Source organism: Gracilinanus agilis, chromosome 4 (assembly GCF_016433145.1).
Source record: "Gracilinanus agilis isolate LMUSP501 chromosome 4, AgileGrace, whole genome shotgun sequence".
Classification (NCBI taxonomy): domain Eukaryota; kingdom Metazoa; phylum Chordata; class Mammalia; order Didelphimorphia; family Didelphidae; genus Gracilinanus; species Gracilinanus agilis.
The window spans coordinates 9,064,929-9,078,356 of record NC_058133.1 but is presented as its reverse complement, the minus strand read 5'-3'; the positions used below and the strand labels follow the sequence as shown (position 1 = coordinate 9,078,356).

Sequence of the window (13,428 nt, the reverse complement as noted above, 5' to 3'; positions counted from 1 at the left end):
GACGGAGGGTCAGGAGGCAGTGAGCAGACTCTGTCCAGATTGGGCCACTTTAGAAAGCTTGTGGATCCTACCTGAGCCGTCCCTGAGCTCCTGAAGTAGCCCAATGCCCCAATAAAGCAGCAGCAGGACCAACCTAGACCTCCCCTCCGGATGTGCATAGAACATCAGGTCTGAAGTCAGAAAGAGTTTGGAAAAATGAATAAATAACAACAATGTAAAAGAATCCCATTGTCAAAAGTGATTATGATCAGGGCAGCGAGGTGGCTCGGAGGACAGAGAACCAGGCCCAGAGAGGGGAGATCCTGGGTTAAAAACTGGCCTTGGAACCAATACTTGCTTCTAAGACAAAAGGAAAAGGTTTAAAAAAAAAAAAAGTTGACATGATTATGGTTCAATTTAAGATACAAAACAAGAATAAAAGAATGACTACAAAACAGTTACAAGCAAAACCTCAGAGAAAAACCCAGTGTGGGCACAAATTCAACTAGAATTCCTGGAAAAGACAAAGCAAGAGTTTTAAAAAAGGAGTGAAAACTCTTTAGTATGAAACGAGAATGCGAGAGGGGAAAATAGAAAAGAAACAAGCTAAGGAAGAAAGAACTGGACAAAGGAATGAATAATTTAGACAAAACCTTTACAAACTCCCTGAAAATCAGAATGTCCCAAATAGAAGCTAATGATTTCATGAGACAACAAGAAATATTAAAGCAAAGTCAAAAGACTCAAAAAAACAGGAGGAAGTATAAGGTATCTCATAGCAAAAACAACCAGCATAGAAAAAAGAACTAAGAAGAAACAAATTAAGAATCATTGCACTTATTGGAATGCTACTACCCTCTTCCTCTCTGGGAATCAAATCAAATTGAGATAAACAAAAAACCCCACAAACTTCCCAAAACCTTAAAAAAAAAAAATTTTTTTTAACCCCTTACCTTCCGTCTTAGAATCAATATTAGGTATTGGTTCCAAGGCAGAAGAGTGGTAAGGGCTAGGCAATGGGGGTCAAGTGACTTGTCCAGGGTCACCCAGCTAGGAAGTATCTGAGATCAGATTTGAACCCAGGACCCCCTATGTCTGGGCTTGGCTCTCAATCCACTGAACTACCAGTGGCCAACCCCCTCTCCCCAGACCTATTTCAAGAAATCTTAAAATAAAATGGTCTAGAATCTCTTAGAACCAGGGTCAGAGATGAAATAGAAAGAATCCACTAGTAATTTCCAAGGGGAAAAAAAATGGAAACTCCTTGAAACAAAGGCAAAATCTAGAGCTTCCTTACGTTTCAAAGAAAATATACTGCAAGCAGCCAGAAAGAATTTAAGTACAGTGTGAGGAATCATAAAGGGAATCTAATCAGACAGAAGGCCTGGGAGTAGTTGTCTTATGACTTAACTATCTTAAGAGAAAAATGGAATGGAAAGAGGAATACACTGTGGGAAAAGGGGAGAGGGAAGTTAGGGAGAATTCTCTCGTAATGGGAGTCGTCGCTATACCCAAAAAGGGGGTGAGGGAAACACGACACTTGGACCTCATCCTCATCTAAACTCGTCAAAGGAAGAGAGAATATATATACAGAGTTTGGTTTAGAAATAGATTTCATACCTTTCCCTCAGCAGGAAAATAGGAGGGCAAAGGGCAAAGGGCAAAAGGAGAACCGGAGAGATTAAGGGAGGAAACTCTAAGGACACACAAAAATAGCGAAAGCTGTTCCACTGCCACAAGTGTCCCGAGTGACAAAGGACTGGAAACATGAACTGGGGAGAGATCAAACAAATTATGACACGCGAATGTGCTGGAATACTACAGTGCAATAAGAAATGACAAAGGGGACGGCTTCAGAGAAACGCGGGGAGAGTCGTATGGCCAGAACGTTTCTGGAATGACAATCATTGATTGCAACCACTTTGACACACTTAGGAAGTCCGTCAGGGAAATGACCAGCCGTGATTCCACAGGTCTGATTGTGAACATGATACGTAACTCCTAAGAGGGGAGAATTTAGGAAGCAAAAGTTTTGAGGGGAGACTAATGTGAACAATTGCTTTGTGTTTAGCACTTTGCCTGGAACATAGTATTTAACCAATCATTTTTCATTCATTCATTCATTTAATGAGTTAATTTTTATTCTATATTGACATTTTTCGGGGATTCTCTTTATTCCTGCGCAGGAAAAAAAGGCACCTAGTTATAGGAATCACCGTAAGTGATTTGCATAGTTCCATTCAGGCCAGGGTGGTCTCATCCATCCCGTGATGTAGATTAATGCTTTGAAATCACATCAGGGCAGCCAAATGAGAGGTTAACCCGAGAACAGGAACATTCCAGGAATAAGTTACTTATCTTGAGGCCAGAAAAGGACGAAGGTTTCACAACAAATAGCCGATGGTTCTGAATGAAAAAAAGATCTGAAAAGAGCACATGCAAGCTCTCAACAATCTCTGGAAAAATACTCCAAATTGCTAATAAAGAAATCAAGATGAAAGCAGCCCTGAGGTTCCCCTTCCTACCCACTGATCAGCAAAGATGATAAAACAAAGGAAAAAGAGAGTTGTTGAAGGTGACGGGGACACTACGGCACGTTAGTGGAGCTCTAACATGGTCCAGCTATTTTGGAAAGTAATTGAAATGATAATTAGAAAGTCACGAAATCGGCCTCCCCCGTTAGCCCGGAAACTAGCAGGTCTAAACCCCAAAGAGATCAAAGAAAGAGGGAAAAGAGCAATCTATGGACAAATAATTTTGAACTAGTCTTTTGTAGTGGTAAAGAAGTAGAAACTAAAGGGAAACCCATCGATTTGTGGTTGGCTGAAGAGATTCTGGCACACCAGCATAAAGGAGTATTGTGGCAGCATGCTTGTCATTGAGTCATTTCAGTTGTTAACTCTTTGTGACCCCATTTGGAGTTTTCTTGGCAAAGATGCTGGAGTGGTTTGCCACTTCCTGTTCCAGCTCATTTTTACAGATGAGGAAACTGAGGCAAACAGGGTTAATTAAGTTACTTGCATAGGGTCACACAGGTGGTGAATGTCTGAAGCCATATTTAAACTCAAAAAGTCCACGTCTTCCCGATTCCAAGCCCTTCCAGTGCTCCATCCACTGTACCACCCAGGTGCCCTTATGATGGCGGGAGAAATTATTTTTAAAAAAAGATTCAGAGAAAACTGGGAAGGTTTGGATGAACTGACACAGAACAGAACCAGGAGAACGACTTATATATTGACGACATCATAATGGGGAAAAAAATTGACAAATTAAAAACTTTGGTCGATGGAATAATCAGCCCCAACATTTCAGAAGACCAGTGATGCCTCCTACCATTAATCTCTTGAAGAAGAGGTTGCTCTGGCATAGATGGAATAATAGAGGAACAAAAGGCGTTTTTAGAAATGACTACAGGCTGGATTATTTTGCTTGATTCTGTTTGTAATAAGGGAGAACTTTATTTATTTTTTACTTAGCTGTTATCTTAGAATTGATGCTAAGTATTGATTCCAAGGCAAAAGGGAAGTAAGGGCTAGGCAGTGGGGGGAGGAGGGGTTGAGTGACTTGCCCAGGGTCACACAGCTATGAAGTGTCTGAGGCCGGCTCATCTTATTCTCATAAAAATTCCAGGAGGTCAGTGGTTTTATTGCCTCCATTCTACAGATGAGGAAATGGAGGCAGATACAAATGAAGCGACTTGCCCAAAGTCACATAACTAATAATTGTCTGAAGTAAGATTTGAACAGAGGTCTTCCAGACTCGCAGCCTAGTGCTCTATCCATGGTGTTGCCTAATGGACTCCCAATTCTATTTGGGTAATGGAGATTCAGTTTCCTATATGATCCCATTTTCTAGCTTTTTATATGGAATTATTTGTGTTTGTTGATGCTCCTCAGGTTCATAATAATGTTGGTCAGTGTTTAACGACTGACTTTTATAACTCCAGAAGAAAATAAAACTTGACACACTTTTAAGTAAAAGTTTCTCAGTGAACATTTCTTAAAGTCTAGGGGAGGAAAGCGCAAGGCGACCTTAGGAAAGGCAGTAGTTCAAGCCCTTAATGTTACAGTCATGCATCATGTAGGTAACGTGGAGTTATGTTTTGTTTATTTTTTTTTAAACCCTTAACTTCTGTGTATTCGCCTTGGTGGAAGAGTGGTAAGTGTGGGCAATGGGGGTCAAGTGACTTGCCCAGGGTCACACAGCTGGGAAGTGTCTGAGGCCGGATTTGAACCCAGGACCTCCCGTCTCTAGGCCTGACTCTCCAACCACTGAGCTGCCCAGCTGCCCCGTAACGTGGAATTATGGAAAGCACGTTGGACTGGATAGCAGTTGGGCATGTATTTATAGTTGGCTAGGTGACTTTGGACAAAGCTGCTGAGCTATCTGAATCTGTTTCCTCATCTAAAAAATGGGTTTACTGCCCCTTGTAAAAAGTTAAGAGCTTCATAAATCATAAGGTGCTCCTCGAACGTAGCTCTGGGCTAGATGGCTCCGGAACCCTCATCTAATTTCTAGGGAAGGTGTCACATTTTTGGAGAAGCATCTCTTTAAATCCGCCGTTCTAATCCCACTTAAAGCTCTCCCGCTACTCCCTCCACCTTCTCTCTGGTTTTCTTACGTTATTCTGCTCTTCTCCAGGTACTTTGTGATCCAGGGAGAGCAGACCATGCGATCCACCTCCTGGATTTTTACTGGCTGCCTCCCCCGGCCCAGAATGCCCTCCTCGTTAGTCTCTGCCCCCTCCAGCTTCTCTGGTTTCCTTCCAACCCAGGTACATGCCTACCCTCTACAAGAAGCCTTTCCCAATGAATTCCTTAATGCCACGGCCTTCCCTCTATTGACTCGGACGCATCCTGACCATAGATTGCTCGTACGTAGTTGTCTCCCCCATTAGATGTCTTTTGTCTTTCTCTGAACGTGCAGTTCCAGACACGTAGTGGGTGCCTAAAAATGCTGGTTGAACCCGTGTTTGCCCCACACAGCCCAGGGAGACTAGAATCAGATTAAAAGCTAGTTGGGAAATGTTGCCAAAATAAATCAAAGCAGCACAACAGAGATAGTGTTCCCTTGGGGAGGCTTTCGGCACCGGCAGGCGTCCTCGGGAACCCCACTTCTGTTGGAGTCTGACAGCCAGCCCTGGTCCCTGGGGAGCAGAAAAAGATGAAATTTCATGATGTCACGGCCAGGGCCAGGCTGCCCGGCTTTCCATCAGCTCCCATCGCCAGGTTTTCCCGAGAGATTCTCACAGAATTTGTTCAACCTCCTGCACTCAGTTTTTTCACAGAATCAGAGAATATGTGCGATGATATCATCTCGGAGATGGCTCCCGTGGCCTTCTGGGAAATTGAATCTGGAAGATTTCCCCCCAAAGAGCAAGACTGACTCCCAAGCATGGTGGAAGTGAAGCCCCCCTGAGATACCTGTGCGTCAATATAAGTCGTTGTTATTAAAGGGTCGGATAAGTGAGAGCCTCCTGGATGTCAGTCCCACCCAGGGGCTCCCAAACTGTTTTGGCCTCCCGCCCCCTTTCCAGAAAAAATATGACTCAGCCCCCTGGAAATTAATTTTTTAAAAATTTCAATAGCACTTAATAGGAAAGAGAAATGCACCTGTGGCCATCACTGCCTCCCTGGATGGCTGCAGCTCCCACCAGGGGGCGGTGGCGCCCACTTTGGGAATCACTGGTCTAGGCAGACATTTAGAAATCTGCCAGAGGAAGTGATGGGACAGTAAGAGGAGCTGGTGAAGCCTTCTGGGGCCAAAGCCGGGGTAGTGAGCGACTCGGCCACTCTCAGAGGCTGCTTATCTCACAGCGCTGAAGGAGGAAGCTGAGGGAAAAAAGATTGGCGGTTCCTAATCCTCAGGATTTCTGGGCTGATGGATTAGTTTGCCACAAAAATTTTAAAGTGCATAAAAGCTTTGAACTGGCTTATGCAAACGACACTGGGTCTCCTGCTGCAAATACAGAAATTGCCATTCAGTCTGGCCAGTGGATTGGTTTAAATCCCTCATTATCTTTTGCTTAGCAGCTCCTGGATGTCCAGAGATTGAGGCCATTATCTGGACCACTCAGGCTCAATGATTCCCACTTTCCCCGTCAAGATTCACGTAACTGAGGTGACACGATTCTCCACCCCCAATTATCCAGATGGCAGCTTCACTTTTCCTCTCCATCCCTTCCCCAGTAGCAAAAAGGATCTGATCTACCAGGCAGAGTGGCTTAATGGGTAGAGCACCGGGAGACTTGGATTCAAATCTTACCCCAAACACTGGCAAGCTGTGTGACTCTGGACAAGACACTCTCTGGCCCAAGTCTCATTTTTTTTTTTTAAACCCTTGTACTTCGGTGTTTTGTCTCGTAGGTGGAAGATTGGTAAGGGTGGGCAATGGGGGTCAAGTGACTTGCCCAGGGTCACACAGCTGGGAAGTGGCTGAGGCCAGATTTGAACCCAGGACCTCCCGTCTCTAGGCCTGACTCTCAATCCACTGAGCTATCCAGCTGCCCCCTAAGTCTCATTTACAACACAAGTTGCTGTGAGGATTGTGGGAGTTACTGTACGCCAAGGACCCCGTCAGCCTGAGATCGTGAAGCCAAGCAGGCGATGGTTGGCGTTGTTTGGGTCCGAGATGTTCTGAGGAGCTCTGGCTTTCTCTGAAGAGGAGGAATCTGGCTGTGTAAAGTGGCCATGCTTCCCCGTTACAGGCTGGAGGGGAGAGAGCTCGCTGCACAACCAGAGGCCAAAAAGCTCTTGGAGGTCTAGGGAAGCCTCGAACGGAATTTCTCCTTCTCTCTGTCTCCTTCCCTCCCATGACTCTGTTATTTCCGAGTCAGCGAAGTCTCCCCAAATCCTGTGTTTCGTTATCCCTCTTCTCTGTGTGTGGGGAGGTGGAGGGAGAGATGACAAAGGATGAGGAGAAGGAAGGGAATTGCTCTGAACAAACTCGCACTGGAAGGTGTTTCATTTGTTCCAGTTGGGGCCAACTTGTCCTGTTGGGGATTTTCTTGGCGGAGATCCTGGAGTGGTTCGCCATTTCTTTCTACAATGGGGAGCAAACCCCTTCTTATAGATGAGGAAACAGATTCCGATAGCTCAGCAGATCTGTCCAAAGTCACCCGGCTAACTGCCACGAATGCCGGGATTTAGATTCCGGTCACCAGTACAATGTGTTTCCCACAATTCTACATTACCTACATGAGGCATGACAGCGAGGAAACGGAGGCAAACAGGGCGAGGTGACTTTCCCAGGCTTGCCAGCCTTGTGGAACCTGCCAGAGCTCGGCCCCTTGGTGCAGCCTTCAAACCCAACGTCGGCTCCGTGCGCCGGGATTCTGGAGCCTTTGGGAGCACCCAAAAGGCCGCCAAGCCAGGGAAGCGTCTTCTGCATGGCCTGTGGAGTTCCTTTCCTGTATCTCCCTAGTTTCCCGTTTGCTGGTTCTTGTCAAGAAATCTATTGTGTTCCCTTTGCTCAGCCATTTCACGGGCATGAGGCCACCCGGGTTCTTCCGATGGCCCAACGTGATCCTGGACAGAGAACTGGCTCTGCAGCCCCAGCCCGCAAACGCACATTTCCTCATCCTCTCCTGGAGAGACGTGCCGGCCACTACGGCCACGGCGGACGGAGGCAGGATAAACAGGGGACGCGACACCAAAGGCTCGGGATGAGGGGGCTCATGGGACGACATTTGCCGACGGTGGCATTTTAGCAAAGACTCGAAGGAAGTCGGGGAAGCCAAGAGCCAGAGGGGAGGAGGGCGACTGCAGGCAAGGAAACGACCAGGGAAGAGGCGTCCGGAGATCAGGAGCAGCAAAGCCACTGTCGGCCAACGGTAGACTTTGTGGATGAAGCAGAAAAACCCTTCGGGAGAGGCCAGGGCACGTGCCAGCCTGCCCGCCCGTGGGGGGCCCTCCAGAGGGGCCGGGGCTCCATTTCGGATGTTACTGCTTCTCCTAACGAGGCTAATAAGTGTCGATGAAACCCTCGGGTGACCTTTAGTGGTCAAGGGATGCAGAGAGTTTGCACACACACGTTTGAATAATGAACGCTGAAGAAGAAATCTAAGTCTGTGCACAAGAGAATCGTCCCCAGGGGGGTGGGAGAGGCAGCGAGGACCAAGCAGGGCTTCTCGGCAAACATTCCCCCTTTCCTCTCTAGCCACTGAATGTTAGCCAGCTGCGCGGCTGCCCGCGGTTACCTCGTGAATGACGTCGTCTCCATCCCCTTCCCGTCTCCCCGGGCCCGCCGGCCCAAAGCTCGCGCAGCTCAGTCGGTGTTCCGGTGTCCTCTCCGGCCACAATTCCGCTTGGCTCACCATCGCCTCCTTAGAGAGCGGCTTAGGATGTGGCCCGCCGGGAGTCCGTGAGATCATCTCAGCCCCACGGAAGTGCGTCCTGCCAGGCTGGCTGCTCAGACTCCCAGCATCAAAGTGAGGGGCTTTTGTTTAAAAGTGGAACGTCCAAGCGGGCACGGCTGAATAGGAAAGCACCATCGTGCCATCCGGGGAGACGGCCCAGGACTGTCTCGGGACTCGGAACGGATCCCCACCGGACAGACCTTCCCAGAACTGCTGTGGAGGTGAGGGCTGTACTGGGGAGACTTTATTAGTGTGGCTCCCTTCCCTGGCACTCCTCCAATCTGCAGGTGTCGTCATGTGGTGAAGGGGGGCTAACACTGGGCAGCTGGTCCAGGAGTGAAAGGATCTGGACAGGCTGGAGCGAGGAGGCAAAAGAATTCGGTGAAATCGAGCGGGGATAAATGTAGTCTTTACTCGAGTTTAAAAGCTAGGAAGTATAAACAGTGAAATTATGTGAAAAAGATCTGGGGGTTTCAGCGGACTCCAAGATCATGATGAGTCACAACAGGAGAGGTTATGTCAAGAGGAGGTGATTGTGGGCTGCATCAAGGAGGGTGTCGTGCCCAGGCTTCCAGGAAGCTCGCTAGGGCTGTGAGGCGTCTGGAGGGGGTGCTACGGTTTAGGAAGGCCATCGGACCCCTGGAGAGGACCTGGAGGGCAGGCATTAGGGTGAGGGTCCTCGGGGATGCCACACGCCTGTCAGGTGAAGGGGCGGGGGAGTGGGGGGTGGTGTTTGGTGTCCGGCCCATTGTGCAGGCCCAGGAAACGCTCATTCCTTTGAGAAGAAAGGAGAGGATACAATGATCCCCTCGCACTATAGGGCAGGCTCATGGGCAGCACACTGGATAGAGCTCCTGCCCTGGACTCAGCAAGATGAGCTCATTAAGGCGTTGTACTTGCCAGCTGTGACCTTGGCCAAGTCACTTTTTCTGTCTGCCTCAGTTTCTTCAGCTGTAAAATGAGGCTCATGAAGCACCTCTTCCAGTTGGAGGTGAGGATGCTGTACAAATGCGATCACCTCCAAAGGGGGCAGGTGAGGGACAGTGAATGGGAGGGAATCTGGTGGTGCCTTCCCCAGAGAGAAGGAAGAGGGACGGTTCGGGAAGGAGAGGCAACAAGGAGTTCTGTTTGGACATACTGAGTGGCCAGACTGGAGGAGACGGTCTAGGGCTGAAAGGACAGGTCTGGGAGGCTCCACAAAGAGCTGGCAAAGAACAAGGAGAAGGGAAGATCTCCCAGAGAGGTGCGTGCCCTCGTGGAGAGGATGGGAAACTGAAAGAGCAGCCAGACAGGGAGAAGCAGGCAGGAAATGCCAGAGAAATCCTGGGAGGAGAGGCTCTGTGAGGGAGTGGACAAGATGCCACGGAGGTCAGGAAGCAGGACCCCCCCCCGTCACGGCCAACCTGCCGGTCACTGAGCTGGCCCTGGTGAGCCCACGCTGAGGCATCGTCGACGGGGCTGTCCATCCCAGAGAGCCAGCTGCAAAAACCCACCAAGGAACTCGGGCCTTCACTCCTTTGGCCCAGAGAACACACGGAAGCAACAGCGTAAGTTAAAAAAAGAAAAAATCCCTGAAGAGGACCGCTATGGCTGGCCTAGAAAGTGCTGCGTGCCCCCTCTGGACTGCGGGTGGGGAACAAGGCCTACATACACTTCCTTTGGGCTCCTACTGAATTGTTTTTGGTGAATGTCTACACAAAGCAGCCATCCTGAGGGAAAGCATCCCTGCTACAGGCAATTCCTTGTCTTATAAAGAAAATCTTTAAAAACAACCCACTTGGTTATCTACATCAGATGAATAATGACAAAGGCATCCTTTGGGGATATGATCTTGCTCAAACACGGGAAGCTCGGGCTGCATGGTAGACGCTCGTGGGCCCCCGACGGCCTGATGCTGGCATCACTTGGCATCAGGGTGGGCATCAAGATGCCAGAGCCAACATGGCAGTGCCATGGAGGAAGATGGGCTCCCTGGGCTGGGCTGCCATCTTGCCTTGAGGCTGAAGGCTCTCTCCCTCTTTTTACTACTAAATGCTTATAAAACTGGGGCCGAGTCTCCGGATCCATTTGTAGCCTGGACCCCACGTGGGATCTCTCTCCCGTGCCCTGTCTGGAGTTTAATTCCATGCCCAATGGCAAACCGAGGAGGGTCAAGAGAAGAGAGTCATGGGGCCAGAGTGGACATCAGAGGGACGGACATTTGGCCTGGAGGAGGGGCCTGTCAGGCCTTGGCCTGCTTTGCTTCCAGTAGGCCAGACAGACACAAGGACACAATCTGTTCCCCTCCGTGAATCATCCTGATAACGAGGTTTCAGGTGACTCGTGTCCTACCCGGGCCGAGGGAGCAGGTGGATAGGGCAGGCTCCATCTCCAATTTTTCAGGAAAAAAGAATCATTAAAGACATAAGAAAATTTGCTGTATGTAGTTACGGGCTAGAATCAAACGATTCGTTTAATTCTGCACCTTCTGTCTCAGAATCGGGGCTGGCCACTGGTTCCAAAGCACAAGAAGGGTCCAAAGGGCTGAGCAATGGGGGCTAATGACCTGCCCAGGCTCACACGGCTAGTGGGGTCTCCACCAAAGCCCCTGGCTGCCCCCAAATGATTGTGAAGCTCGGCCTGGTGAGCCATCAGGACGGGGCTTTAGAGCCTCCCGATCATTGCAGGGTTTTACTGTTGTGATGTGACGTTTTTCTTAGGAAGCAGGGAAAGGAGGCGGCAGGTAAGTGGCTCCGTGGATAGAGCCAGGCCTGAAGATGGGAGGTCTTGGGTGCCAATCTGGCCTCAGACACTTCCTAGCTTTGTGACCCTGGGCAAGTCACTTAAGTTCCACTGACCAGCCCTTATTGCTCTTGTGCCTCAGACCCGATCCTGAGATGGACGGTGAGGTTTGGAGCAAAGGAACGCCGAGGCCTCGGGTCGGGTTTGCACTGTCAGCCCCTTGCAGAACCCACAACGAGGGATGCGCCACGACAAAGTCTCGTCTCGGTGTCGGCTCTGCCAAGAGCGCTTGGAATCATTTTATTTCGCCAGTCACAGGATACTTTTCGTCTCATAATCGGAAATCTCGTACTGCGTCGACTTAGTCCTTATTATTAAGGAGATTAAATAAAAGAGCAAAACAATCAAACCATTACACAAGCCCCAGAATGATTTTCACCCCAATTTCCAGCGCGCTCATGATCACAAAATGTAAACATCCCTGACACTTGCCGGCCGTCCTCGGCCGTCCTCTCCAGGCCTTTGGGTTCAGCCTTGCCGGGCCGGCCGGCTCTCTGAGCTCCAAGCTTGCAGGAAGAGCGGAGCAGGGACAGAGCCGGGGAATTGCACCGAGAAGAGGAACGGAGTGTCGTCCTCGTTTCAGGAGGCCCCGCTGCTCCCCCTGACCCTGGGGGGGCTCCTGGGACCCCCCAACCAGAGCAGTCTTGTGGGTCCCGGCCTGGGCCACTGCCCAGGTCTGAGCAGAGAAAAGGAGGCCGGAGAGGCCAGACTTGCCAGAGGGGAGGAGGCCGACGTGCCAGGAAACAAGTGAAATGTGGCCCTGCCACACTTCTAGCTTTAAACAAACAGACACACAAACGTATAAAAACATGGAAAGAAATACAGGAGTGCAAAAGGGAGCAGAAGATGTGGGTGCGAGAGGACAAGCCGGGCCTCGCCGTCGCCCCGAGGGGGAGGCTCCGAGGGCTCGGGGCAGCTCGGCTCGCTCCACTGTCCCTCGGCCCGGCCGGCCCATCGGGGTCTCCTTCCTGCGCCGTGGCCGCCGCCGTGAGGGGTCAGTAGCGGAGGCTCCGGAACTTTGGCTTTCTCAGCAGCAGCATGGGCTGCTTGAGGGTGGGCTTGTCGCCCAGCAGGGCCGCCTCGCTCTCCGTGGTGGGGAACCTGCTCTGGTAGATGGCCGGATACTCCTTCTGAAACTGAGACACAGGCAGGCTCGGAGCCCGGCCACTCGGAGGCCCGACCCCGTCTCTGCCCTGGCGCTCCTGGTGGGCCCCGTGCCCGCTCCCAGAGGCACCGCTGAGGGGAGGCTCCTGCCCACTCCGGGGTCTCTGATTCACCCTCCCGGTCATTTGTGACAATAAAACACAATTGGAACCCTGCATTCCCCAAAGACAGGCCAAATGCTAAAGCAGCCCTCCGGCAGGCAGTCTCGAAGAGGATGGGGAGGTGCCCCCTCCCCCCTGCCCCCCAGATCTCCCGGGGGTGCCCCAATGATGGCTCGAGTCCAGGACATCAGGAAAGGCGCGAAGCCCAGAGGAGAAGCCGTGCTGGCCGGCCCTCCTCCAGGGGGGCTCCAGAGCCCACCATCAGACTTCAGCATTGCTGAGGAGCCCGTGGGGTGCCCCAGGGGCAGCGGCCCGCAGCCGGCCCCTTCTGTCCCCCTTGGGACCTCCTCACCTGCTTTAGCTTCTTCCTCTTGTCTCTCAGAGCCAGGCTGCGGTCTCTGATGATGCTCTCCAGGAGCTCCGCGATGGCCGCCTGGGAGGTGGCCACTTTCTGCTCATCGAATTCCTGGGCGCTGATCCGCCGGCAGTACGAGTACTCGGGCAGCGGCTCCCCGGAGGAATTCAGGACCTGCAAAGGAGGCCACCCGAGTGGACACAGTGCTGTCAGTGGCCCTGCCCGCTCCCTCGCTGGGGCCCGTGTAGAGTCCGGGGAGGACGAGCCCTTTCAGAGCCGAGTGACCGCTGGTGGGGCAGCCGCGGGGAGAAGGGGGGCCTGCAGACGTCTCCTCCCAGGCACCTACTTGGCCCTTCCGGAGGCGCTCCAGGTGCTTCTCCACAGCGGCCTCCAGGTGGGTCGGGACCTGCAGAACCTCCTGCTGGTGGTCCATGAGGAAGGAGACCAGTCTGGCGGCGAGCAGCTCGTCCAGGTCGGCCTCTTGGGCGCAGCGCAGCACGCAGCGGGAGAAGGTCTGGATCATCTGGGGCACAGAACAAGCTCGGCTCAGGGCGGCCCAGGCCCGGGCCCTGACGGTGCCCTCCGGCAGGGCTCCTCCTGACGCTCCCCACCGGCCAGGACGCCACACAGGGCTGCTCTGCCGCTTTAGCTCCTGACACTTTGGGGCAGGGCGAGTCCCCTCCCCGCTGGCC

The 13,428-nt window shown here is 51.4% G+C and overlaps 1 protein-coding gene across 1 annotated transcript in view; it reads right to left on the bottom strand.

Annotated features, from left to right (window-relative positions):
- Window positions 1-11,320: 11,320 nt before the first annotated feature.
- The window catches only part of DEPDC1 (DEP domain containing 1), a 13,319-nt gene continuing 11,211 nt past the window's right edge, over window positions 11,321-13,428 (bottom strand). Inside the window, exons 9-11 of the mRNA XM_044672720.1 lie at window positions 13,083-13,259; window positions 12,734-12,910; window positions 11,321-12,252 (exon numbers count right to left, since the gene is read on the bottom strand). Coding sequence (XP_044528655.1) covers window positions 12,112-12,252; window positions 12,734-12,910; window positions 13,083-13,259 — 495 coding nt within the window. The 3' untranslated portion in view covers window positions 11,321-12,111. The remainder of the gene's footprint in view (window positions 12,253-12,733; window positions 12,911-13,082; window positions 13,260-13,428) is intronic.